Source organism: Anopheles funestus, chromosome 3RL, assembly GCF_943734845.2.
Source record: "Anopheles funestus chromosome 3RL, idAnoFuneDA-416_04, whole genome shotgun sequence".
Lineage (NCBI taxonomy): Eukaryota > Metazoa > Arthropoda > Insecta > Diptera > Culicidae > Anopheles > Anopheles funestus.
In genome coordinates this window covers 64,497,076-64,524,776 of record NC_064599.1, presented here as the reverse complement: position 1 = coordinate 64,524,776, position 27,701 = coordinate 64,497,076, and the positions used below count along the sequence as shown (strand labels likewise).

Below are 27,701 nucleotides of genomic sequence, written 5' to 3'. Positions count from 1 at the left end.
AACCAAGTTCCATACCCTGTTTGAGAAAATGTAAAATTTTCCTCATTTTTGCACCAAGTTTTGCCTATAACTCTGTCGGTATCCAACGGATCACCAATCTTTAACCTGTGGTCGATAGATGGCACCAATGGCTACATTTTCTTCTTGGACGGCCATGCCCTCAGATATCTGTGCAGGAAGTTATTCGAGGAATCAAGTTCCGTACCCTGCTTGAGAAAATGTAAAATTTTCCTTTGTAAAATTTGAGAAATTTTGCAAAAAAATTTAAATTGATTTATTTTAATGCCAATTGGTTGCAATGAGTTTCTTTTCACTCAAATAATGCTTCAAACAAAAAAAAGAGTAAAAAATAATAAAAAAATGTGAAAAATCTATAAATTTGAAAATTTCAAAAGGTTCATTTTTGCACCAAGTTTTGCCTATAACTCTGTCGGTATCCAACGGATCGCCAATCTTTAACCTGTGGTCGATAGATGGCACCAATGGCTACATTTTCTTCTTGGACGGCCATGCCCTCAGATATCTGTGCAGGAAGTTATTCGAGGAATCAAGTTCCGTACCCTGCTTGAGAAAATGTAAAATTTTCCTCATTTTTCACCAATGTAGCAAAATTTATAAATGTGATATATTTGAATGCGAATTTGTTGCAATAAGTTTCTTTTCACTCAAATAATGCTTTAAATTAAAAAAAGAATAAAAAATCAGAAAAAAATTTTTAAAAAATTTTCAACTCGAAAATTTCATAAGGCTTACCCCTTGCCATTTTTTTGAGAAATTTTGCAAAAAAATTTAAATTGATTTATTTTAATGCCAATTGGTTGCAATGAGTTTCTTTTCACTCAAATAATGCTTTAAATTAAAAAAAGAGTAAAAAATAATAAAAAAATGTGAAAAATCTATAAATTTGAAAATTTCAAAAGATTCATTTTTGCACCAAGTTTTGCCTATAACTCTGTCGGTATCCAACGGATCGCCAATCTTTAACCTGTGGTTGATCGATGGCACCAATGGCTACATTTTCTTCTTGGACGGCCATGCCCTCAGATGTCGGTGTCAGAAGTTAATCGAGGAACCAAGTTCCATACCCTGTTTGAGAAAATGTAAAATTTTCCTCATTTTTGCACCAAGTTTTGCCTATAACTCTGTCGGTATCCAACGGATCACCAATCTTTAACCTGTGGTCGATAGATGGCACCAATGGCTACATTTTCTTCTTGGACGGCCATGCAGTCAGATATCTGTGCAGGAAGTTATTCGAGGAATCAAGTTCCGTACCCTGCTTGAGAAAATGTAAAATTTTCCTCATTTTTCACCAATGTAGCAAAATTTATAAATGTGATATATTTGAATGCGAATTTGTTGCAATAAGTTTCTTTTCACTCAAATAATGCTTTAAATTAAAAAAAGAATAAAAAATCAGAAAAAAAATTTCAAAAAATTTTAAACTCGAAAATTTTCATAAGGGGTACCCCTTGCCATTTTTTTGAGAAATTTTGCAAAAAAAAATTAAATTGATTTATTTTAATGCCAATTGGTTGCAATGAGTTTCTTTTCACTCAAATAATGCTTCAAACAAAAAAAAGAGTAAAAAATAATAAAAAAATGTGAAAAATCTATAAATTTGAAAATTTCAAAAGGTTCATTTTTGCACCAAGTTTTGCCTATAACTCTGTCGGTATCCAACGGATCGCCAATCTTTAACCTGTGGTCGATAGATGGCACCAATGGCTACATTTTCTTCTTGGACGGCCATGCCCTCAGATGTCTGTGTCAGAAGTTAATCGAGGAACCAAGTTCCATACCCTGTTTGAGAAAATGTAAAATTTTCCTCATTTTTGCACCAAGTTTTGCCTATAACTCTGTCGGTATCCAACGGATCACCAATCTTTAACCTGTGGTCGATAGATGGCACCAATGGCTACATTTTCTTCTTGGACGGCCATGCCCTCAGATATCTGTGCAGGAAGTTATACGAAGAATCAAGTTCCGTACCCTGCTTGAGAAAATGTAAAATTTTCCTCATTTTTCACCAATGTAGCAAAATTTATAAATGTGATATATTTGAATGCGAATTTGTTGCAATAAGTTTCTTTTCACTCAAATAATGCTTTAAATTAAAAAAAGAATAAAAAATCAGAAAAAAATTTTTAAAAAATTTTCAACTCGAAAATTTCATATTTGAATGCGAATTTGTTGCAATAAGTTTCTTTTCACTCAAATAATGCTTTAAATTAAAAAAAGAATAAAAAATCAGAAAAAAAATTTCAAAAAAATTTTTAACTCGAAAATTTCATAAGGGGTGTCCCTTGCCATTTTTTTTGGAAATTTAGCAAAATTTTATAAATTGATTTATTTTCATGCCAATTGGTTGAAATAAGTTTCTTTTCACTCAAATAATGCTTTAAATTAAAAAAAGAATAAAAAATCGGAAAAAAATACAATGTTATAAAAATTTGAAAATTTCAAAAGGTTCATTTTTGCACCAAGTTTTGCCTATAACTCTGTCGGTATCCAACGGATCGCCAATCTTTAACCTGTGGTTGATCGATGGCACCAATGGCTACATTTTCTTCTTGGACGGCCATGTCCTCAGGTGTCTGTGCCAGAAGTTATGTTATGTTATGAAGTTTGTTACTGAAAAGCTTCCGTTAGTCTCCACAGTAGTAGAAGTGGCGCTAAAAGCATTTTTATTAGCTGCTTTCGCTAGTCTCCACCATGGTACAAGTGGCGCTAAAAACTAATTAGCGCCATTTATACCATCGCGGATACTAGCGAAAGCTTTTCATTACCAGCTAGATGTTACCTCCTTCGTTGGATTTTTCCAATGTTACCTTCCTTCATTTTCGTTTTTGATTTTGGTTTTTGGTTCTTGCAGTACAATCGAAAGCCGGTTCATTATTCCTCCGTCGTTGGATGCTCTCTTGGTGTTGAAAAATCGGTTTTGATTTTGGTTTTTATCGGTCGCTTGCGGCAGTTAGTGTTACCTCCTTTAATGGATGCTCTCTTGTTGATTTAAATTTAAAGTGCCCGTTTTCTGCGACAAAAACTTGAGGCCACATTATCCGGAGTTTCATCACCCGAACCCGGAAGAAAGCATCCCACAAAAGAAGTAATATTAACTCCATTTTTACCTTTAGGTTTCCCAAGTGATAATAAATTTTCCAAATCTGGAGAAAATCGACAAACTGTTCGGAAAATGTGCAATTATATTGTAAAATACGCATCTCTACATTATTGCACCTGTTTGCACCAATCAAACCGTCCATAATTTATTGCTTTTATTATACAATGTAGAACCTCTATCTTATACACCCCATTTTCCCGATCTGCCTTTGTCTAAGAGCTCACTGGTTTGCATCCGGCACCGTGATTGTGCAGGTGCGAGTGTGCGCGTGCATTTCTGCAGTTAATCCTTGTGCATCCTGGGTTCCCACGGTTTAAGGTGCACAAAAAAAAACACGATCGGAAGAAATATGCTTCAAATTACCGATGAGAACTACCCGTTTTTCTGTTTCTATTCCTGTTCCTGACGTGAATTGTTTTGACCGGTTTTGCGATATACTTATATACCATACGAACATTTTATGATCGTGTGTTGTTCCCGGCACATGTGTCATTTGTATAATTTTAAATATGCGTATTTTGTTTCGTGTATATTTAATACATGTAAATCTATATAGTAGAGGCACATTCGATGGTTATACGCGTTTCGCGTAATTGTACACAACACATGACGTTCGTCCAAACGCTGTTTCTCGATCCGAAGTTCGTTCAATACTGTTTACGTTGGAGTAAAATAGTTAACATCCTTTTTTGCGCGCGCTAAGACACTTTCTGGAGTGAAATAAAAACGAAAATAAAAAAAAAAGGAAGAGAGTCTCGTTCTAACACAATCTTTCTATAGCCCGATTCCTCATTCCGTTTGCAACGGTCGAATGCTGGTGTGTACCAGCAGGGTGGCCAATTCCAGCTCTTCGCTGTACTTGTTGCGTAGCACCACGCTACGATAGCCGGTGCGGATGGCACCGAGCGGAAATACGGCTTGTCCGATAAAGTTTGGCTCCCCGAACATGTCCTCGTCCTGCACCTCGAAACGGATCATTGCAAAGTGTGGATTCGCTATCCGGAATTCGCAGATTTCGTTCCATATCGGGTTCAGCCCATTATCCGCTAGAAATGGTCAGAACGATAAGAAGCAATAGTAATTAAAATGAACAAAAGTAAATAAGTAATTAAACCCTTACCTATGGCTCTGGTACGATGCTTGATGCCACCGTCAAACGATGCGCCCAACACTTCCACCTCCACCAGCGGGCTGGTAATGTTACGGCTCACCTTGCACAGATTGCGGCCACCGATGATGCGCACGTTCACGATCACTTCGTTTACCGCCACGAGCGTGTTCGGATCGGTCGGATCAAACTCGTCCCGGAACATAAACTCCGGCTTCAGCAGATAGCCACAACCACCATTATCCCGAAACTTGGCCTGATTCAGCTGCATCGGTTTATCCGGCGTTTGAAAGTTCAGTGCAATCATCTGCGAACCACAGTTCCACAGCGCTGTCGGATGGTAGTTGGACGAATCCAACCGCTGACCCTTCGGATACACCCGGCTCAGATGATGCCGATGGTAGCGCACAAACAGTGCACGCGTTTCCGGCTGCAGGAAATACTTTTCCGCCTTCGTTTCGGGAAAGCTGGACATTTCGTAAAACACCCACGAAGCGGGATGATGTTTGAATGGGACGCTTCGGCAGTAAATGATGAGATCGGACATTTCTTTTGCGACGCGTGAATTGCGCTCCATCTTGCGCCGCTCATTTTCCATGGCGCTTGCATTTTGGGCCGCCTCCTTGATCGCACACATCCACTCGTACGCCAGCTCCTTCGTCTGCACACCGACCTCGAACACGTTCTGCATCGTTGGGTTCTGTATGCGCAGTATCCGCTCAATGTCCGGATGGTTGCTGTAGGCCATCTCCACTACTGCACCGTGCACGTCCAACGAACCTACACACCCCCGGGGGAATTATCAAAAGAGAAATTCCAATAAAAAAAAACATTCGGAAACAAATCGAAAGATTCTTCTGGTCTTACCTTTCTGTAAGCTTCCCAACATCAGTGGTTCGTTAGCACTTTCGTCTACCAAAGTTCCATCGTCCATTGCGCTCAGTTCCTGTACATAATTAGCCGGAAAGTAGTGTTGCCTTTTTCCACCGTAATCACCCAACCACCAATCGTTGCCCTTCTTCGCAACGTTCGTAATGATGGCGTGCTTGCAAAACGACAGCTCATCGTCACGCTGTGCTTTGTAGTCGTACAGTGCCTTCACCGTTACATTCTCGTTGGTGACCGTTGCCGGGTCCATATAACCGTAAGCACCACTTTCTTCGGGAACCTGAAAACAAAAAAGCTTTCAAATCAATAATGTCCATTACAGAGGATACAAGCAAAGCGAACTACTCACATCCATCGTGTTGATACGTCGAATCATTTCGCGCGGAATGGGATACGTAAGCGTTACCTTTCGGTACAAGGGGTGCTTGGAATAGAAATTCACCAAATCTACCAAACTTTCAAACTCCATACCGCCCATTTCGTACAGACGTCCTTCGACGCGTATGCGGCAATGCTTGAATTTACCATGCGCCCTGGAAAAAAAAACCAAAAAGGAATCAAATTTTCGCTTAAAATTCCCTCACATTAAGGCTACTTTAAGCTGTCAAAAAATACTTACCGAAACGAAATGACAAATGCTTTCGGACCTTTCTCACTCGGCCGTACCAGGAAAGCGCCATCTTGCGGGATCTGATTGAGCACGATTTCTGACTGTTCGCGTGTGGTCGTATGATGGTACCATTCCTTCGTTTCGTGCTTGTTCGGTTGTGGAACCGGTTCCTTTAGTGTGATGTAAAATTCCTAACAAAATAAAAATGGAAATTCAATTTTAACGTAATAAAAACCAAAACAAACACAATCATTCGATGCTTACCGCACTACGGAGCGCATTCTGCCGGTAGTACATGATCAAACTGTACAGACTTTCGAACAGTACGTTCTCCATCAGGTAGTACTTTGTGACACCTTTGTCCTGCTTGAGCTTTATGCGACAGTGGTTCGGTTTACCCTGGCGCCAGAAAGACAAACAATAGTCCCCGACAAAGGTGACACTTTCGCGCACCAGAAACGTCCCATCGCCAAGGTGCGAGAACTGTTGCAGCAGCTTTTCCGCTTCCTCCCGTCCACCGGTCAGCTTCCCGTGGAACCAGTTTTCACCGAAATGAAGCTCATCATTTGACAATACCGCACCATCGCGTGACTGACGGTTGGCAAAACCATTCTCTTCACGCTCATCATCTCTACCGTCGCTGTCACGATCAGGACTAGGATAAAAGAGAGGGAGATTAATTAGTATACTAAGCCTTACGATCACACGATCTTTTCATCGCTCACCGCTGGCTGTCCGTGTAGAAAAGCTTGTGTTGTGTCAGCACGAAAAAGTGTGCATTCCAACCCTTATCAACCGGATCCTCCAGATAGAGTATACCATTCTTGACGGTATTCCGTATGTCCAGTTCACTCTCATCGTTGGCACGCATCAGTATGGCTGACTCTTTGCCCGCTTCATCCACCACAAGCATACCGTTTTCGGGCAGCTTTTTGTGCTTTAGGATGATTTTGCGCTTCAACTGCTGCGGTGACGGTAGCTGTGCTTCCGCTTTGTCGATCGGTTGCGTAAGCAGCATCTCGCCAAACACTTCCTGCATTGCCTGTGCCATCCGGCGTTGCTGTGTTAGCGAACAGTTCTGCTCGATCGACAGTATCAGCGGATAGTCGGAGGTGATGAACGCGTGCTCCTTGATCGTGCGTATCACATCCATAAACTTGATGCGCGTCGTGAACGTGTGGCCGTGAAATATTAGCGGCATATTGTCCGGACCGTCCCAGCAATCCAGCTCAATGCAACGGCATCCCATGCGCAACGCACGGGCATATGCTTCAACCGAGGATTCGCTGGAAAATTGATCACCCGTCAGGTAGGTGTTGTGTGAGGACGAGATCCAGTAGTGTGCCAGCGGTCGGGTCATGTCCTGATACACCGTATCGCACCGCTTGTCCCAGATTTCGTTTTGGCGCGAGAATAAAAAATCGATAAACTGAAACGAAACATCGTGTATCGAGGCAGGCATTAGGAGCGAAAATGGCGAATCACGTTCGTTCGTTTTGAGCTTACCTCGTGCAAGCGTAGATAAGGTTCGCTCACATCACGTGCCGGGTCTTGTATGTAATCGTTGATAAATTTTGCCACCGTTTCCTCACTGTGCCCTTCGTCCTCTTGCTGCTCTTTGGTGAGAAACTTGCGAAACTCCTGCAGCGTGACGGTTTGGCCGTTTTGGCTGTACGTCGTCATGCGAACACCGTCGAAATATTCCGGCAGTGCGTTCGGCGGTAGTATCAAACGCTGATACAGCCGGGTAAAATCGTCAAATCCTAGCTCGTTTCGGCGCCGCGTATCCACCTCGTGGAAGACTTCGTTCAGCTTGGCGGTGGATATTTTACAGTTGATCTTCGGCAGAAACGATCGGATATCCTTCAGACTGGCGGTACCGTTCGCTTCCATCAGGTAAAACTCTCGCCGCAGCCACCGTTCAATCTGCAACCAGTACGGTGAGGTTAGGGTGTCTGAGATCAGATACTTCAGTCCTTTCAGCCACATGTCGGCTTCTTTTTCGGAAAATGCTACAAACGTATAAACATGAGCGTTAGATAGGGAAAACATGTGCGTATTCTAATCCAAACATACCCACGATCGAAACGGTTCGCAATTTAAAATCGTTCCCATGCAGAATGACGAAACATTTGCGTGGTTCACTTTTCTTTGCCTCTTCGGGCCATTTTTCAAAATCTTTCGACTTTTTGCCGGGACGCATCTCCTTCACCTCACGCAATTCCAGCGATCCTTCATAGTTGCTACGACCGTTCGTCTGTACCGAGGACCAAATGATCTGAAAAGATAGGAAACATGAAATTTTGAATACGAACCATCAGTTACCATATGGTAGCCGTTTTCTCATTACCCCTGAACCGTGTGTGTGTGTTTGTTTCCCACCCGTCTCCCTCCCCACTACCAACCTGTCGTGTTTCGCGGCGTAGCATAAGCGTTTTCTTTTCTGGTCGTTTGCGGGGATAAAACTTGTGGATCAATGTACCCCGCTCCAGCTGGCAGATGATTTGTTCCATCTCACCAAGCGCTGCCAGGCAGCTGGTGCCTGTACCACCGATACTGAAACTCATCCCGAGACTGTAACGTTGTTTCCGGACGGGGAGTTCTATGCAAACGAATCGAGCTTAAAGCGCACTACCCTATTTATCGTACGGTGGCGTTATCAACGTGGTTCTGTACTGCGGAAACGGCGAATGTACGCGATCTTGGAAAACATTGTTCCCGTTCAAAACTACCAAGAAGGCAACATGGAAAAAGAAAGTTACGTTTCTATCTTCGGTAGGAAAACTTAAGCGAAAAAGAATAATAAACGTTGGTCGGAAGTGAAATGTCAAGAGATCGCTGATGATTCACAGTGAGAAACCATCCGGACAATTTTTGGCGCATAAACAAAAATATATTTTGTGAAGCACGTGATTCGATTTTATTCTACTGGAAAGGGTATTTTAAAAAAAAGTTTCTATATTTCATAACACTACTAATTATTGTTTATTACACAATGAAAAAACCACTTTTTTGCTTCAAATTACCAATGCAAAGGTCCCTCATACATGACAACTGTCTGCGATGCTGTCAAACAGGCAGCAAGTGACATTAAACAGATAAAAAAAACAACGGCAGCCAGATTTGCACATTGTTGTGTTATTTTCGTGTGAAACAATCGAATTTTTGGCGCGTTTACCCTCGCTCCATCCAAGATGTATCGTTCGAAAACTGCATTGAATTTGATCCAGCAACTGGAACGATTAAGCGCAACTTCCAGCAATGTCCTCGCAGCACGGTAAGGGATTACACGTTTTACTGCAACCCGGTGAAATGGGATGATGTAACTCAGATACCCGCACCGCAATAGGCCGTTTCAAGGCTCGCCGTATTAATTACGCGTTTCCTTCGACAGCCACATACAAACGATGAGTGTCACAAAACCCGCACACGTACGACATTCTTGGTCCCTTTATTCTCATTATCCTACGCACGGGATTCAATCGCGAACCTTTAGCACCGAGAAAGACACAGCACGTGTGGAGGAACTGACCGAGAATGAAAAGAAGCTGACACATGAAATGGAAGAGATGCGCAAGGAAAATGTCGAATTAACAGAAAAACTCAAAACGTACGATGTAAGTAGCGTTCCGTTTGATGGTATCCCTCATCAATGGCCATAAAAAAAATATAACCCTCCCTCCTCCTGATCGATACTTGTTTCAACGCAGGATAAATACAAACGTGCTTTGGCAGAGAGTGAAAATATTCGCAAGCGATTAACGAAACAAATCGACGATGCTAAACTATTCGGCATTCAAGGATTCTGCAAAGACTTGCTGGAGGTGGCCGATATTTTGGGCCATGCAACGGAAGCTGTTCCCAAGGAAGAGGTAATACCGTTCAATAATTTCAACAACTGATTAAATTTGTTAAACACTCACACATACCCTTCTCTCTCTCTCTCCTTGTTCGAATAGATTTCAGATAAGAATCCTCATTTGAAGAATCTTTTCGAGGGACTTTCAATGACTCGGCAACAGCTCAACAGTGTGTTTAAACGGCACGGACTAGAGACGGTTAATCCGATGAATGAAAAGTTTAACCCCAATCTGCACGAAGCATTGTTCCAGCAGGAAGTAGCGAATGTGGAACCCAATACAGTCGTGGTAGTCAGCAAAATCGGATACAAGCTGCATGACCGCTGTATACGTCCCGCACTCGTTGGTGTAACGAAGGGTTAATAGAGATCAATAGACACGTACAAAAGGAAGCAGGGCGCACACAACACAACAAATCGAAGGACACTGGTTATCGAAATAAAGTCGTTCGTTAGAAGGACACATGAATAATTCCACAATAAAAAAAAGTAGCGTGTGTTTCGAATACACCATCCATGTTAATTTTGTGTTAGTTAAAGGTTCCCACAACCAGTTTTAGTAATCATAGAACTTTTCATTCTTTCTTCACCACTGAAACCCGATACACGTTCTCCGCGTTAAGGTTTACATATCTATTGCGTTTATTTTACCAGCCGTATATTTCCCATAGAGGAAAATTACCAAAAAGCCGTCCTCTAATCGTCTGGTTTGTGTTAATGTTGTGTATCGAGGGGGTGGACACGGACAAACACGGAAATAAACTTAAAAGCGATTATACTTCCCCTGGAAAGCTCCCACCTCATGGATGCGCTATTTACCTACGATGGTTTTAGGTATAAGCCCCGGCGCGACGATGCGGTGATATTTCGCGGTAGGCATGCTTTTTAAAATCCTTGCTGAAACTGTTTCGAATCCATGCGGGCCAGTATTAGCTCCAACTGACGCTTTGCCTCGCACAGAGGGAAATTATTCATATCGTAGTACTGTGGTGCAATCTGCAGCAACCATTCGGCTGGAAGAGAAGAGGAAATAAAAAATGTTAAAAGTCACGCCTTTGTTTGCACTAGCAGAGATTCTCCAATCCGGGTACTTACGCTTAACATCAGTCACAGTTCTGATGTAGTTTTTCGTCGTGAGCACAAATTCATTGTAAATCACCCATTCCGGTTTGTGGTCGAGACAAGTGGACGGATGCAGCTGTACCACCTGGTTATCCTTTATCGTCTGATAATGCTTGGTACGTTCCAAATGAGCAACCTTTCGTGAAGAGAGAAAAGATAGAATGAAGCAGTTTAAGTTGATGGACAAAGTGAACGGAAGAGACAATCGGACACGTACCTGCATGAAGAAACCTTGCACCAATGCTTTGCGAATGTTAAAATAGTATTCTCTCGATGTAAAGTCTGTACTCGTGCGTTGCAACTGGAAGCGATCCATGATGCGGGCCAGCTGTTGTCTCACATTGTCGGCCGATTTTAACGAACGATAATTGATAAAATTATCGTAACACCATCCCTGATCTTCGTTATCTACAAAATAAAAACAAAAGCAGAGTTTATTATTTCACACGTCTCCTCTTCTGGTTACTATTTCTCGTACACTTACTTTGTTTAAAAGCATGGTATACATTCAACAGCGTCAGATGGTCACCGTCAACGTGCGCAAAGCGCATCTTAGCATCATCGGCAGCTTTTTTCATTTCATTCGGACGCACGAAGCACTGTGGAACTGTGGAAAAAGGGAAATGAATGATGTTTTACTTGATTTACACTCACGTAACATTACACCACCTCAATCGTGTCACGTACCTGACAACATTGCCGTAATGGACAGAATCTCGTTGGAACAGTTGTGCTGACAGCTTGCAATTAACATTTTCGCAAGCTGTGGATCGAGCGGAAATTCTGCCATCACCGCACCAAGATCCGTCAGATTGCCATCATCATCCAGGGCGGCCAAATAGTTGAGCAGCTCTAGCGCACGCATCAACGTTTCTGGGGCGGGCGGGTCCATAAAATCAAAGTGAACCAAATCATCGATACCGAGCTTCTTCAGCTGCAGCACCACCGTACCTGGAGGAGGATAAAATATTTGTATGAGATTCAATGCAAATTCGCAGAAAAAACTAATCCGAGTCTTACCCAAATTTGAACGCAAAATTTCAGGATATGTATTATCCTGCATCTCCGTCTTATAGGCCTTCTCCGTGTACAGGCGGAAACATTTACCGGGCCGTGTACGACCGGCACGTCCCGCACGCTGCTGGGCCGACGCTTTACTGATGGGCGATACGAGCAAGCTTTCGACGCGAATGCGCGGATTGTATACCTTCTGTTTGCTGAAGCCCGGATCAATCACAAACACGACACCATCGATGGTAAGTGACGTTTCTGCAATGTTCGTCGATATGACCACCTTCCGCCCGATCGCACCGTTCGACCGTTTGGGTGGTGCGGGTTCGAAAATTTTCTGCTGCATGTGGGGCGGTAGCGTCGAGTACAGTGGTATACACTTCAGCTCACCCACATCCGGACCGAGATTGTCGATTTCGCGCTTCACGCGTTTACATGCCTCCTCGATTTCTTCCTGCCCGGTTAAGAACATCAAGATGTCACCCTCGATCTCTTCGCACATGTGAATTTGAATGACGGTACGGATTGCCGCCTCCAGATAGTCACGTTCCGGTTCCGGAGTGTAGAAAATCTCTACCGGATGTGTACGGCCAGGTACATTCATCAGTGGCGCATTGTCGAAGTACTGCTGGAACTTTCCTGCGTCCAGTGTAGCCGACATCACGACCAGCTTCAAATCCTTCCGCTGTCGAATCACTTCCTTTAGCACGCCCATCAACAAATCCGTTGCCAACGTTCGCTCGTGAGCTTCGTCGAGCAGTATGACCTGGTACGCTTCGAGCATCGGATCGCTCATGCCTTCCCGCAACAACATACCGTCCGTCATGTACTTTAGCAGCGTGCGCGGACTCGAACAGTCTTCGAAACGGATGCTATAACCAACCTCCTGCCCTAGCACGACGTCCATTTCCTCCGAAACGCGCTGAGCCACGGACATGGCTGCTACTCGTCGGGGCTGTGTGCATGCCACTCCTTTCGAGCTCGTTTGAAGCGCGTACTCGACACACCACTGAGGTATTTGAGTTGTTTTGCCGGATCCGGTTTCGCCGACCAGCACGATACATTGGTGCTCCGACAGCAACCGCATGAAATCCGACTTGTACTCGAATACCGGCAACGTGATGCGTTTCTTGTACAGATTGTAATAGTTCTGACTGTAGGCCACGCCGTTCAGCGGGTTCTTTCCTCCCGCTTCAGAGCCGCCAGCACCCGCCACCGTTCCTGCCTTCGATGCAGAACTCGTACCCGCATTTGATGAGCCACCGGAATCGAGCTTCGATGAGCTCGCAGCGGCGGAACCTTCTGCCGCTGCTTTCTCCTCCCTGCAACCAATCAAACGCAAACCAGATTAGATCGGACATTTTAACCAAACATGCTTAAATTTGTCCCACCGACTACTGTTGACGCCATATTTACGTCAAAAGCAACGTGCTCGCACGGAGCGCAAGGGGGAACGCACAACGAGCCTGCTTACCTTCGTCTCTTGATGAATGGATCCATTACTTCGATGCGTCGCTTCGACATTTTTCGCTAGCGCTTTAAATGGCCCGGAAGAAACTACACAGCGACAAAACGCAAGGAAATTAACGCCGTGCCTCTGCACACGTTTCTAAACCGGCTTAATTTTCGGGTTCTCACCCTGTTTACACGATAGCCACTTCCACCTCTAGCGCGTGGGAAAAACGAAATGTCTTCCTTTTCTTCTTGCTGTTCTGCCGCACTGTTTGAGTATGTGCTTCCTGCAATGTACCGCAATCAGAAGTAATTACACTTACAGGGAACACACCGAACCACTAAAACACTGCAGCACATTGTTAAGTGTGGGGTTAAAACTTAGTTATACAAGGATAACCTTCGGAAACTTTAATAAAGTTACTGAACAAATTTTAGCCTCACTATTGATCTCGGGTTGCATGCTTCCATTCCCGAAAAATGGCGTTCGCAAATGTCAAACGCGATGCTATTCAGCGTTTCAGCACGCCCAAGGTTACTGGGTTACGAATTCCTGTGGTATTCCAACATTCAAGTGTACAGAGAATGTAAAAAAGTTTCCGAACAATGCATTTTAACACAAAGTGGTAAGTAATTTACTGATTTCTGTTGTATTTTTGTTCAACACAACTATTTTTCATTGATAAAAAGCGTATTGCCGGTTTTTATTGGTATACCTTGCATTATATACAGCTTGAAGCATGTGCTTCTCGTTGACAGCAGCAAAAGCTAAACAAAGGTTTCCTCTGGCCGGTTACGCAAAAACTGTGAGGAAGTCCCAGTTTTCACCAGCAGTACAATGCTACGGAATTCTTTCGGTGCTCTATTCCCATCTACAAACTTGGTGCGCGCGATACACACCACAGCTGCGTGTAATGAAATTCGCAAACTGGCTCGACTGCGCGTAGTCGACAACAGTGAAATCGGCAAACGCGCCATGGCCGAGGGCAAACCACCCAAGTGTATACACGTTTACAATAAACAAAGCGTTGGAAAGATCGGCGACAAGGTGCTGGTTGCGATCAAGGGACAGAAAAAGAAGGGCATACTAGTCGGATGTAAACAGTTTCAGAAACCGAAAACCCCGAAGTTCGACAGCAACAATTTAGTGCTCATCGACGACAATGGTACACCGCTGGGGACGCGCATACACGTGCCCATTCCGACCATTCTGCGTACCATCCTGAAGGAGAAAACTCAGGCAAAGGGAGCGGACTACACGAAGTTACTCGGTATAGCAAGTAGATTTGTTTAATAAACCAAAGGTTGTTCAATAGCCGGATGAAAGTGTTTACATTCTTCTCTTCTTTTTGTAATCGATTCCGTCCATCAGCAGTGGATCGTCGGCCTTGGATTTTTTGTTATGCTTGGCCGCTGCATGCCTTTCCAAAAGCTTCTTCTTCCGTTTCGCGTTTATGATTTCGACCATTGGTTTTAGGGCTGCTGGGACAAGATATTCTGGAACGTCACCCATGTGTTCTTGTACCTGTACTGTGTGCAGTTGTCGGTCGTGCCGCAGTGTTTGCAAATCACGCGGATTTTCATCAAAGAATGACTGCAAAGATACATTGAAACAAAATCGAATTGTAAAAGGGGTTGTTGAGTGGCCCTCTTGGTTTAATCTCACAACCCATTTACCTTAAGCTTTTCTGAGTTGAAAATTTCCATCTTTAACTCCTTTATCCTAGCTTCTCGGATTGATAGCTTCGTGATCGCACGCCATGCGTCCTTGGCTCGGTATCTGAACGCTTCCACTTCCTCAAAGTTGAAAGTAAAATCCCTGCAAGGAAAAGGAACGGTTGTAACGACTTGCTTGGAATAGTCGTGCTTTGCCGCGAGAAACATACTTCATCTTAAATTCCGCATCAGCTGCCAGCGTTTGAAGGAATTCTTCCACCCTTTTCTTCCTTTCCAACTCATCGAAGCTGACGAACGAGAGTACGCTGCCGTTGTTCTTGCCACGTGCCGTACGGCCCGCACGATGAATGTACGAGTTGATATCGGCAGGAAAATCAAAATTTACCACACACGACACACACTGAAAATCAATCCCTCGGGAAACGCTTGATTCCGATTCGGTTTGCTGCAGCAATTGCTTTGTGGTAGGTTTTTTATCATTCTTCTTCTTAACCATCTTCGGATTGTCGGTCATTTGTTCATCTGACGCTATGATCGTATCGTAGATACCCTGTGAAATGAAGTGGTTTTATATACATTCGAAGCGATTAAAACATCATTTATAGTTTTTTTTCCTACCTGATTAAATTGGTTAACGGTGTGGCATCGAATTTTGATGGGCAATTCCGAATTCAAAATACACGAACGAATGCCAAACTGTTCCAGGAACAGCTTTAATCTGAAATAAAGCAACATTTATCACTACTACCTTCACTGTCATATGCGACAGGATCATTTTCAGACCGGTAAAAGATTCAGAGAGAAGATTAGTCCTGCTATCATTTGACAGCCAATGAAAAGTAACGACAAAATCGTTACCCGTTCAATGCGGCCTCCAGTTGGGAGAAGGATTTCATCATGAGAGTAATGGGCGTTTGGAAGTGACGCTGTTTTGTTTTGCTCACCTGTAGCATTGGTCTACCGATTTCACGAAAACGATACACTTTCCTTGAATCAATTTTAACTTCAGCACGGTGTACAGTATAGCTCCCTTATCCATTTCTTCTGCCTCGATTTGATAGTGCGTCAACTGACTACCGACCGCCAGTTGAGGTTCCTCCAGCTTCAATATTACCGGGTTGTGAAGGATCATTTTCTTCATTGTAACCACATCATTTTCCAGCGTAGCCGAACAGAGTATTGACTGATGGACGGGCGGGAAATGTTTCAACACTTCCGTCAAATCCTTCTCAAACCCAAACGAAAACATAAGATCGGCCTCATCAATCGTGACACAGCGAAGACTTTCGCGAACGTTAAGCGTCCCATCGGCGAGTACGACGCGTAGGCGAGCCGGTGTTGAAATTACGATATCCGGACGGTCGGCAAGCAGATATCGATGAGTACCCTTTTCTTCTTTCGAGGAAAGATCTACTACCCGAATCAAGGGACCACACGAGTACGTTAGATTGGCAAACACTTTGGCAATCTGGTGGCAAAGGTCTTGGCTGGGGGCCATCACGAGCACAGACGTTTCGCGAACCGCTGTCTCTCTTTTGTATCCCAGCACGTTCTGAATGATTGGAATGGCAAATGCAGCCGTCTTTCCCGAACCGGTACGAGCGCGAATGAGCACATCCTTTCCCTCCAGCAGGAAAGGTATGGCCTTCTCTTGCACCAAGGTAGGAGAAATCCATCCCAACCGAGCTATATCCTGAACAGATAGATCGACAATCGGTGGAATAACTTTTAGTTAATTTTATGAGCTGAGTTAATGTTAACTATTCTTACCCGCAACAGACGATCATCGAGCTCTAGCTCGTGAAAATTCAATCCAGTGTCCGGTTCGTCCATCTTCCAATGTACCTGTTTGTGTATTTTAATTTACGTAGCGCGTGTTTCGATGCTGACAGCACAAATGACAGCGCCTATCACACAAGCTGTCTATACAAGAGATGGAGTTTGTTTTGAATTATTTTTCATTGAACCGTTACAGGAAAGACCAAAATTATGCTGTTGTTATTGTGAATCGAGTGTTGACGAAAAAACTATTTTTAATGAAGGGCGTCATCGTGGATTTTGTTGATGACGAGCCTCGTAAAGAGAGGTTAGAAAGATATAGCTTTCATACGTGATAGAAATCTTAAGTTGTTGAGAAAATGAGAGCGAATTATTTGTCGGAAGTTGTATGCTTCATCTAGAACAGGGGTCTCCAAACTACGGCCCGCGAGCCGCATGCCCTCCCGAGAGATCCCGAGATTGGTCCTCAGCTGTGGCCATTCCACTCAAAGCGGAAAAAAGTTCCCCGCCATCTAAAAAGTTTGGAGGCCCCTGATCTGGAATGTTTTAGCCTGGTATGGGAGCATGGGGTTTTCAAATTCGATCGATGGTACATTTTTGAACGAAACTAAAACACAGAAGATATTCCAAAATTTCGTAGTCGAAACAGTGTGTAAATCAAAAACATGCTATATTGCGAGTAAGTACGATGAAAAGACTTTTTCCTTTCGTAGATTTTCCCATGATCGTCCGAAAAAAAACCTCCAGAAACGATTCTTTGACACCAACAGAACACCACCCTCGGATAGCAAAAAAAAGAAGAAAATTTTCACATTTTTAGAAATTTTCAATTTTTTTTGTTATATGTTATTCTTTTTTTATTTTTTTTATATTTTTTTAAAGCATCATTTGAGTGAAAAGAAACGTATTTCAACAAATTCGCATTAAAATAAATCAATTTAGAAAATTTTGCTTTAATTAACATTGCTTAAAAATGAGGAAATATTTACATTTTCTCAAACAGGGTATGGAACTTGGTTCCTCGAATAACTTCTGGCACAGACATCTGAGGGCATGGCCGTTCAAGAAGAAAATGTAGCCATTGGTGCCATCTATCGACCACAAGTTAAAGATTGGCGATCCGTTGGATACCGACCGACTTATAGGCAAAATTTGGTGCAAAAATGAGGAAAATTTTACATTTTCTCAAACAGGGTAAGGAACTTGGTTCCTCGGATAGCTTCTGGCACAGACATCTGAAGGCGTGGCCGTCCAAGAAGAAAATGTAGCCATTGGGGCCATCTATCGGCCACAAGTTAAAGATTGGCGATCCGTTGGATACCGACCGAGTTATAGGCAAAATTTGGTGTAAAAATGAGTCTAATGAAATTTTCAAATTTTTATATTTTTTTTATTTTTTTCTGATTTTTTAGTCTTTTTTAATTTAAAGCATTATTTGAGTGAAAAGAAACTCATTGCAACCAATTGGCATTAAATTAAATCAATTTAATTTTTTTTGCAAAATTTCTCAAAAAAATGGCAAGGGGTACCCCTTATGAAATTTTCGAGTTGAAAATTTTTTAAATTTTTTTTCTGATTTTTTATACTTTTTTAATTTAAAGCATTATTTAAGTGAAAAGAAACTTATTGCAACAAAATTCGCATTAAAATATATCATATTTATAAATTGTGCTAAATTACTCAAAAATGAAGAAAGTTTTACATTTTCTCAAACAGGGTAGGGAACTTGGCCTCTCGAATAACTTCTGGCACAGACATCTGAGGACATGGTCGTCCAAGAAGAAAATGTAGCCATTGGGGCCATCTATCGGCCACAAGTTAAAGATTGGCGATCCGTTGGATACCGACCGAGTTATAGGCAAAACTTGGTGCAAAAATGAGGAAAATTTTACATTTTCTCAAACAGGGTACAGAACTTGATTCCTCGAATAACTTCCTGCACAGATATCTGAGGGCATGGCCGTCCAAGAAGAAAATGTAGCCATTGGTGCCATCTATCGACCACAGGTTAAAGATTGGCGATCCGTTGGATACCGACCGAGTTATAGGCAAAAGTTGGTGTAAAAATGAGCCTAATGAAATTTTCAAAATTTTATTTTTTGTTAAATTTTTTCTGATTTTTTACTCTTTTTTTAATTTAAAGCATTATTTGAGTGAAAAGAAACTCATTGCAACCAATTGAGATTAAATTAAATCAATTTAATTTTTTTTGCAAAATTTCTCAAAAAAAACGTAAGGGGTAAGCCTTATGAAATTTTCGAGTTGAAAATTTTTTGTAAATTTTTTTCTGATTTTTTATTCTTTTTTTAATTTAAAGCATTATTTGAGTGAAAAGAACCTCATTGCAACAAAATCGCATTAAAATAAATCAATTTATAAAATTTTGCTAAATTTCCCCAATCAATTTCATGTGCCATTTGAACAATTAACCTACCAGTTCCGTTCCGTTCCTTTTTAAAACGAACCCAGTTTCGTTCCGTTCCCGTTTTTTTCACAATTTTTCCAGTCCACAATTTTGTTTACCAGTCCTTTTTTCAGTGTGAATCAGAGCGTTTGTGTTAGATAAATAAGTAATAAAATAGATATGAAATATCTTAGTTAGAAAGTAAACCTTTTCCAACCATTCCAATCGTGCTTCAATTTAAATCTACATTTCACTGCTGCTTTGCGATTGCTTTTTTACAGCTCTTTAAAGCTTAAATCACAAATCCATTTGAAGCACATGCGTGGTGTAATCTGATACTTTTTTTCGTTAATAAAAAGGACGATGACGAATGAAGTAGTCTCGGAAGTGTTTTGACGCTTTTGTAAAACAAAAGCGGTCGAAGAAAAGGTTACCGTCGGATGAAGCATAATATGCGATAACAAGCATGTCAAAATATTGAAGTTGTTATAAAGAAGGTAACGAGGTCAGTGAGAGAAAAGCACCTGTTTGACCTTAATGTTTTGCCGGATTTTAAGAAAGAAAGACGGATGGTAGCAATGATTGTTTTGTCACTTACGATGGAAACACAAGGAACGTGTTTTACAGACACGGAATTAATAGTTTATTCTTTATTAAACAAATTGATTAGATTTCTCGTCAGTGGTTTGTGTTCCTCAAGCTAGTTTTCTTTTTGCAATCTGTCTGCAGACCTTTTCCTTGTTTATTATTATTAATTAAATCTAAGGCAGTTATTACATCATACTTTGCAGAACTAATTTGTCCGACTTGCTATGGCCATGTAATCTTATTCGTTGCCAAACAGGCTCATAAACCTTAGCATTGTTCGGGCAGAGTACAAACAAAGCGGATAACGACGGTAACATTTCTTGTAGTTTTCCTTCACCTGCAGATTGTCGTTGTATTTGAGCCCATTCTCGAAGGATTCCTTCAGCGGCGGTGGGATGGTTTTACTGTTTTCCACGCTGAAGCTGCAACATAAGGAAGTGATGTTATTAAAACAAAAACAAAAGCACCGCATTAGATGTGATGTGTGGACTTACGCGATAAATTCATAAATTATCCGTGCCTGGCTATCCTGCGGTTCAGCTCCGGCGGCCAATTGACAGATGAGGGAAAAGGCACACTTTAGCGGATCGGATTGGAGCATTTTGTTCCAATTAATTTTTGCCTCAAAATCCTGGTTGTATAAGGAATAGGAAGATTCTTCCATTTTAAGTTAAGTCACAATGATTAAAAGCAGTTTTTGGTAATAGATTTGTTCCCAACTTAAATTCTTGTAACGGATGGAAATAGTATTCGATGTAAGGATGAAGTTTTCTCGATATTTTTTTTCCATATTTAATTACAACCATATCCCTATCAAAGTAGGCACATAGAAATGGAAAATTCTACCTTAATGCTCCTCCTACTTTTTTCCCACGCACAGAATCCTGCACGCGCATGGCGAATATATTTTTGCAAACAACCGAAGTTGGCGTTTGCTTCGGAAAAATCACACCATCCCCTACATTCGATTATGGCTGACTTTTGAACGGCATACGGCGCAGCTGCTTCCCTGTTCAGGGGCTCTCAGTTGCCATTGGAAAATACATAACACATAATAACCTAATGGCGGTTACACGAGCTCTGTTTGTAAGCCATTCTTTTTACCAACATTTCCCTTTACACCGCCCGCCGCGGGCGGGAAAATTGAGTGAAAAGAACACACACATACCTCTGAATGTGCATTAACTGGATAACTATCCATGTTCTTATGTTGCAAAATATTAGTTCACATCCGCACAGGATGATAGTCTTAAAAGGATTGCATAGTATAGTACAACATGCATCGGCACTAAAGAAATGGGTTTTTCCCTCATTTATGTTGCTCTTTTTTGTTTTGTTCTTCTCCTGCGTTTCGATCTAAGTAGACGTCAAATGACCAAAGGCGCATTTTTCCATCATAGCAACCATCATAGTTAATGCGTTTTCTACTTGTCCATTGCTTTGAATGGAAGAAAATAGGAACAGAAAAAAAAACATACACCCACACACACACACACATGCTTGACTGAAGCACTTTTTTTAGCTTTTCCAATTTCACTTACCAGCAGTGTAGCGGTTCGATTGAAGGATAACGATGGGCCAAGATCTCGTTTTCCGGAACCCATGAATAGTGGTTTGGATAGTTTCATGAAATCCTGCGCCAACAGATGTAACGTGTAAAGGGATCCCAGCGTTACTATTCCAAGTATAATTAATCTACGATGCGGAGATAAGAAATAAAAGGGATGGAAAGCAATTCAAAGTTTAAGATGTTGTCGTTGAAAAGTTATCCCGTCGGTGATACAAAATTGATTTCTAAATTCAAAACATCTTACGAACTCTAAAGCAAGAAAACTAATTAATGGGATTGCTTAAAATATTGTTAATACTTTTTTTAATGAAATATTTGATGGAATGAAAATTCGTCTTTGAATGTAGAGTATATCTACGCCACAAAGCGTATAAGGTTTTTTGTTTCAAAAATTGTTTTCCAAATTGTTTGTTTCCATTTTTTTAATTCCGTGAAAAAGTGTGAAACTTCAGACATAACTTTAGGTAATTGGTTAGACAATAAGGTAAAATTATATTTGAGTAGGTTGACATTAAACATAATGAGTATAAGAAACTAAATACGATGATAAAGCCAAATAGCAAGAAGTTTTCGATAAAGTTGCACTTATGTTTTGCTAAATTTAAATACACTTCTTCAGAGGGTGAAAAGTGAACTGTTAATTGTGCATAATAATTAATTAATGTTAATGTAATTGAAGTTTTTTGTTACAGATTAATTGAGCTTTGAATAAGATTATTATTTTGTTAGGAGCCTTGCCAAAATGATCATCATTTTACAATAAAAAGTAAAATCATAATGGGTACATGTACTATAATATGCCCTCAAGGATTCTACTAAGTAACGAAAATTGTGGAACAGTTTCAGATATATTTAAAACCCTTGATGCTAGAAACATTGAGTGATTATTTAAATATTACAGATATACATAATAAAAGTCTAAGCTGAAATACTGAATTAGAATTTGTGAGTAGTCTCACGAGTTTAGAGCAAATTGTATCTAATTTTGAAGATACGATTTCTATCTATACAGAATTGATTCAGTACAGCTTAACTAGAGATAGATTGTTTTGTGGGTCTTATCTCGTTTCTCCGATTTGCCTATCATCCGAATTTGTCTATTGCTAGCCTCAAAATTGATTATTTACATTCGCTAATCCAGCGGGCCCGGTGGTGCATGTGAAAAACAGCGCCCGTCCACACGGCAGGACCGGGTTCAAATCCCATCCGCATCGTTCCACCGTAGCAAGGACTGACTATCCGGCTACGTGGTAAAAATAAGTCTAGAAAGCCAGACATGGCCGGCGTGACCCTTGAGGTCGTTAAAACCAACAAGAGAGATAATAACGGAGAATTAAGCGAATATCAATGGTCCTAAGAATGGTATTTAGGTACTTCATAACCTTAGTGTATATTGTCTATCTTGGATTAGTTTTGAGAAAGGTTTTGAATGTTTATAAATGAGACGTAGAAGTTAAAGATAACAGGGAGTCGCAGGGGTATTGTTGGAGCGTATAAATCGAGTTGCTTCGGTAAGGCTGAACAGTCAAAGCTCCCTGTAAAGAGATCAGTCATAAACCATTACTTTGCCATACGACGTCTATCGTCGAGCGATTGGATCGCCGAGTCTGAAAATCGCTAAGCTGAAGGCATCCACACTACAGAAACATATAGGAGTACTGAGCGGACGATACTACAGTACACCGACTTTTGGGAAAATGGATCTTTGAAACCTTTAGAAATATGAACCCCAGTAGTTGTCAATTACTTGAGTGTGCTCTTACGGGGTCCACTGTATGTACTTATGGTACCGGCGCCGCTCTTAAACGACAGGATCAGATATTAGGTATGCCAGAAAAGACAGATTAAGATCTCCGTTGAGGCTGTAGTGTCATATAAGAAGAGGATTCGTACAATAGCACATTAATATTTCGCTGAGTTGCGGTCTATGAATTAGGTCGTTGTCCATGTCTAAAGCTCCTCGTCGAAAGGCGATTTCTTAGCTATAAAGAGTCTCTGTTTGTGATGATGTGGAGGAGCATCAACAATTCTTATCAACACTTTGACTTTAACTCTCAAATGTTATGTTTCAAAAGTAAATAGGTTTAATGCTAGACTTAATTGCTAAGATCGTTTTCAGTAAAGCGTTTAAACTACATCATTGACCACACACAAATTATTTCCATAATTAACTAAATATATAACTAAATCACTTATTATCACTCATTATCGGTCGGTGGAAAATTGCACAAAAAAAAACCTACCTCCATCCCATCGTAACTTGTATCGTGTTTCGTTTTATGGACAGTTGCTATTTACATAACAGTTTGCGAAAGACACCCAACAGCCCAATATGGGAGGGTTCTGCTTACTAATGTTTTATCACTGTTAAGCCCTTGCTGCTATTACCGCAGATTGGTTTAAAACTTTCAAACACACGCACACACTACCATTGTATTGACTGGCAAAAAAAACACGTTTTCACTTTTCCTTAAATTTTCCACACCACAAACCCAAATCAACAGCTAAAGATCCTCCAAAAGATCCGAAATCTGCTGCTTTGCGTTGCGTTTTGCACGTTTCGGTGCACGATCCTCCATACAGCTGGACTGGGGTTACGCGACTGGTAAGTGAGACTGGGCAACACTTTCTTCGATTGCGCGGACACACGAACCGCAACCGAGGCGGACAGCATCGTTTTGTGTGCGAACCGAAAACGAAAGCATGTGCGCGGATCGAAGCGGTTCTTTCGGATTTTGGTCCGAGCGCCATGCGCATGCGTTTTGCGCCCTGGAAGGGGAATTGCATCTTGGTGCGCACGCTGTGACACATGGTTCGTACCTTCACATCGAGCTGGAAGGATCACCTTTGGCGAGGGGAGTTTAAATCAAATGCCCATTCCGTTAGCAAAAAGAGTTTGCAAAAAAAAGATCATGTCTATGCGTGCGGCTTCCAAGAAATCCAAGATCACCGATCACTTGTGTAGAGGCACACGCGAAATGAAGGCGATGAGACAGTTGCGTGAAGCCTGGGTACAAACTCGTACGGATTACCGTTTCAATTGCGAACCATTAGAAGAGGCCTATCTCGAAAGCACACCTCGAAGATACGAGAGTGCTCACCCAAAAACCGGCCGTCTCAACGACTTTTTCCGGGTCTCAGGTGCGTCTCTTTATGAGCGACATGAAGCTGTACGACGGGAATTACGTCTGTGGTTTAGGTTTGGTCTTCTCCGGTGCTTCTTTTGCTTGCAGGTTGCTAAACTATCGATAATCGTGTTCCTCCAACCGCATCGTGTGAGACATCTTGGACGTCGTACACGCAGAAGATAAATATGCCCGGAAGAACACCGCACAGCGGTCGCGTGTCGTGGGGTTTACTTCGTGTTTTAAAATTCCGGTGATAATTGAATTGTTTACTCATTTTCTCTTTGCACCAATGTTTTTTCGATATACCTATTTTTGTTGTTAGTTTCAACTTTCATTTATACATTTTTAAAATGATTTTTCAAGTGTTTGTTTTATTCTGTTGAAGTCGTTGGGGTTTTTTGTTTTGGTGTGACAGTTTTAAGTCTACTTGATCGAATCACTAAATCCCAAATCAAAGTAACCGCCTTGACGACTACTCCCCGTTTACAGTAAGAGCGGATTGACTGGTTTTGTGATGCGCGTCCCAGATGCCATCATCCGAAACATGTTTGCTCTCGAATGCCGTACTCAGAGTGATTGGAAAGAAGTACTGTTGACATTTCTTCAAACGAATGGTGACAAACGAATTCCTTTCCGTCTCCCTTCTATCCCCTTTTTGCCATTGCCTAACATTGCACATGAAGTTGTTACTTCGTGTGCGCAATAAGGAATACTTTCTCCTGAAATAAAACCCGTGCAAAGTGGAGTTAGTCGGTCTTGGGTTTTGTCGGTCAGGTACGTCAGGTCTTACCAGGGGTTTTTGTACCATCTTTGGGTCTATGACGTAATGGATACCACCGGCAATAGCCCATTGGTATCCAATAGGTAGGGTTATCCCTTGAACAATTGTCGTACATTTTAACCCCAGTCGGGTGTAAGATGGGAACTGGTTTGGGGAATGCTTCTTCGCTTTTATTATCTTTAGGTGGAATTTACATCGACGATCGTGCATCTTTCAACCACAACAACATGCCATGTGCGTTGGTGGTTCGTTTTGTTCGACGAACTCAGAGGCCTCAGTGTAAAGAAGATGTTTTTTCCGCTTCACTCAATGTATCATATGGCGTTTTGGCAGGTTTTTACTTTCTTCTTTTCTTTCGTTATGAAATTGATGATGCTGCAGTTATGTATATTTTACAAACTGAAAACAATATGCCTTTTCCGTGTATGCAAGAGTGGAGAGATGAGTATGAGCAACTCTATTTTTTTTGGCGATCACAACAAAACTGGTTAAGGGTTTTTATGGTGTTAAAATGATTTATTTATTTATTTACATTTAAAGATTGCGGCGTTAAAATAATTTATTTCGATTAATTATTACAGACTTGTTTACTTTCTTTTTTAAGGTCATTTTATGTAACCATTATGCGGTTGGAAACAATCGGACATTGATAAAGAGCTTTTATCTTGTCCATTGTAAATCGATGTCATTATTTTTATTTCATTTTAGCACGCAAAATGAACATGATTTGGTTATGAAATTCGTAATTGTGTAAACTTTTTAAGCTAGAGTAGCAATAATCACGAAATACGAGTAATGCCGACGACCTTTGCGCGTGTGGATTGTGTCTTTTAGAGCATGCGCCCGAAAGTGTGATAATAATTTTGATATTAAATGAGGATTTTTAAGGAACTTGAGATATACAATACTTGCCACAAATATATATTTTTTTACAAACAATCTTCTAGGTAAAAATGCTGTTTTTTCCATTTTTAATGTGGCACCTTCGCGTCAAACGAACCATCCAATATCGTTTTTTCTGTTGTAAGGATGTCCAGAAATTGAAGATTTCATTCTATATCCATTTAAAACTAATGTTTTTTAACTAATATTAAAAAACTGCATAACAAAAACAGTAAAAAAAATCTTGAAAACAGTATTATCTTGGGTTCTGATACTATGCGTCGGATACCTTTTTAGCATATTTGGTTATTTACTTGGATAAATTTCGTCACTACTGAACTATGACTTAGCTACCATATAATACTACTTTTAAGATTTTTTTCCACAAACAGAGAGGCAAGTTCTTGTTCCTAAGGATCGGGAAACATAGAAATCGGTGTATGAAACTATTTAAAAATACGTTAAAACATACGGATTGCATACTTACAAGCGGTTGTTAATATGATTAATTACGAAACTTTGACTTTGAACTTTGAAGCACATTCTTCGTATTCCACACACGAAATCCTACATATAGTTCAAATCCCATCCGGACCGTCCCCCCGTAGCATGGATTGACTATCCTTCTACGTGGTAAAATAAGTCTTGATACGACCAGGCCGTTCTAACCGAGCAAAAAAAAAATCCCACATAAAGAGATACATTTAATTATATCATTTCAAACTTCCTGATACAATTTATGCTAGGTATATGCAGAAGATAATGAATAGAATAATCAATTATCCATCTCGCGTCCTTAGACAAAGCATCCTTCTCAACAATAATTAAATATTCCATAGATCAAAGGAAATTCAAGCTGCCCTTTGTGAAGATGAATGTCATCGAATACAACGGCATCAAACTAGCCATTCGTCACATTTGCTGCTCTAATTCACAATGATGTCAAAAGGCTCTGTTTGAGTGAAGTTTGCGAATTGAATAATGATCCTAAAGTGAAGTAGCATCACGTGTGTGTGTGTATGTGTAATACGAATGGATGATTATACTTTTACCACAAATGAAAGACATTTTTTGTGCTATCTGCTGTACGTAATCTAACAACCGACTGGTGGGTGGAAATGGTTTGAAAAGAAGAAAGTGTTAACGACATCCAAAATGGTGATCCGCACCAGGGCGGCGTTCAGTTTCACCTTTCCCGAGATTCCGACGTTGGAGGTTTCGTCTCCTAACCAACACTCATTTGCATCCGTATGGTGAGTGATTTCAGTGCATCCAGTTCAATTATGCTGACGAAATGCTTTCCCTGTGATCTTCCAACTCGATTGGACGATCGGAGCGAAGGTCGAAGGGTTGGTCCCGAGGTTTGGGGAAAAATTCTCCCGTAACCTCAAGCAACCTCATTATAACCGTTAATGGTGCTTACTGCATTAGGTGGAGTTTATGTTTTATTTCTTCTATTTCTTTCCAGGCTCTCAACTGCACCGTTCGTTTCAAACACACCAAAGTGCCAAAACCGGCCCAAACCGTAGGCTGAACGCGTTTGATAAGGATGGAAATTGATGGAAAAAAATTGTGGAGGTCGATGTTGAATAATTTATGAAACGAGTGAACTGTAGTTGCTTTTCTGCTGTGTGTGTCCCCCAGGATGGTTGTCACCACATTACACGATAAAAAACGGATAATCTTTCACAGCCAGGGGACGTGGATACAGTATTGAG

General features: G+C 41.2%; 6 protein-coding genes across 6 annotated transcripts; 2 read left to right on the top strand and 4 right to left on the bottom strand.

Moving 5' to 3' along the window:
- Positions 1 to 3,227: 3,227 nt before the first annotated feature.
- LOC125768498 (1-phosphatidylinositol 4,5-bisphosphate phosphodiesterase gamma-1) lies at positions 3,228 to 8,673 on the bottom strand. Its single transcript, XM_049436250.1, has 10 exons — positions 8,136 to 8,673; positions 7,807 to 8,008; positions 7,237 to 7,742; positions 6,456 to 7,159; positions 5,995 to 6,385; positions 5,740 to 5,921; positions 5,470 to 5,653; positions 5,100 to 5,400; positions 4,245 to 5,012; positions 3,228 to 4,170 (listed from the first exon to the last, which is right to left on the bottom strand). The coding sequence occupies exons 1-10, from the start codon at positions 8,295 to 8,297 to the stop codon at positions 3,914 to 3,916; spliced, it is 3,657 nt and encodes a 1,218-aa protein (XP_049292207.1). The 5' UTR covers positions 8,298 to 8,673; the 3' UTR covers positions 3,228 to 3,913.
- A 143-nt stretch (positions 8,674 to 8,816) lies between these two features.
- LOC125768513 (grpE protein homolog, mitochondrial) lies at positions 8,817 to 10,112 on the top strand. Its single transcript, XM_049436281.1, has 4 exons — positions 8,817 to 9,007; positions 9,125 to 9,347; positions 9,441 to 9,602; positions 9,690 to 10,112. The coding sequence occupies exons 1-4, from the start codon at positions 8,925 to 8,927 to the stop codon at positions 9,951 to 9,953; spliced, it is 732 nt and encodes a 243-aa protein (XP_049292238.1). The 5' UTR covers positions 8,817 to 8,924; the 3' UTR covers positions 9,954 to 10,112.
- A 95-nt stretch (positions 10,113 to 10,207) lies between these two features.
- Positions 10,208 to 13,686, bottom strand: LOC125768500 (putative pre-mRNA-splicing factor ATP-dependent RNA helicase PRP1). Its single transcript, XM_049436252.1, has 7 exons — positions 13,197 to 13,686; positions 11,732 to 13,044; positions 11,399 to 11,662; positions 11,196 to 11,318; positions 10,929 to 11,119; positions 10,685 to 10,847; positions 10,208 to 10,602 (listed from the first exon to the last, which is right to left on the bottom strand). The coding sequence occupies exons 1-7, from the start codon at positions 13,244 to 13,246 to the stop codon at positions 10,475 to 10,477; spliced, it is 2,232 nt and encodes a 743-aa protein (XP_049292209.1). The 5' UTR covers positions 13,247 to 13,686; the 3' UTR covers positions 10,208 to 10,474.
- Positions 13,687 to 13,911: 225 nt separating this feature from the next.
- LOC125768519 (39S ribosomal protein L14, mitochondrial) lies at positions 13,912 to 14,492 on the top strand. The gene has a single exon (XM_049436286.1). The coding sequence runs from the start codon at positions 14,013 to 14,015 to the stop codon at positions 14,466 to 14,468; it is 456 nt and encodes a 151-aa protein (XP_049292243.1). The 5' UTR covers positions 13,912 to 14,012; the 3' UTR covers positions 14,469 to 14,492.
- LOC125768506 (probable ATP-dependent RNA helicase DDX56) lies at positions 14,439 to 16,755 on the bottom strand. The gene is made up of 6 exons (XM_049436265.1): positions 16,622 to 16,755; positions 15,796 to 16,544; positions 15,470 to 15,569; positions 15,061 to 15,401; positions 14,852 to 14,993; positions 14,439 to 14,768 (listed from the first exon to the last, which is right to left on the bottom strand). The coding sequence occupies exons 1-6, from the start codon at positions 16,682 to 16,684 to the stop codon at positions 14,505 to 14,507; spliced, it is 1,659 nt and encodes a 552-aa protein (XP_049292222.1). The 5' UTR covers positions 16,685 to 16,755; the 3' UTR covers positions 14,439 to 14,504.
- An 861-nt stretch (positions 16,756 to 17,616) lies between these two features.
- On the bottom strand, positions 17,617 to 24,127 carry LOC125768516 (uncharacterized). The gene is made up of 4 exons (XM_049436284.1): positions 23,436 to 24,127; positions 21,164 to 21,317; positions 20,117 to 20,253; positions 17,617 to 20,044 (listed from the first exon to the last, which is right to left on the bottom strand). The coding sequence occupies exons 1-4, from the start codon at positions 23,444 to 23,446 to the stop codon at positions 19,861 to 19,863; spliced, it is 486 nt and encodes a 161-aa protein (XP_049292241.1). The 5' UTR covers positions 23,447 to 24,127; the 3' UTR covers positions 17,617 to 19,860.
- Positions 24,128 to 27,701: the final 3,574 nt, after the last annotated feature.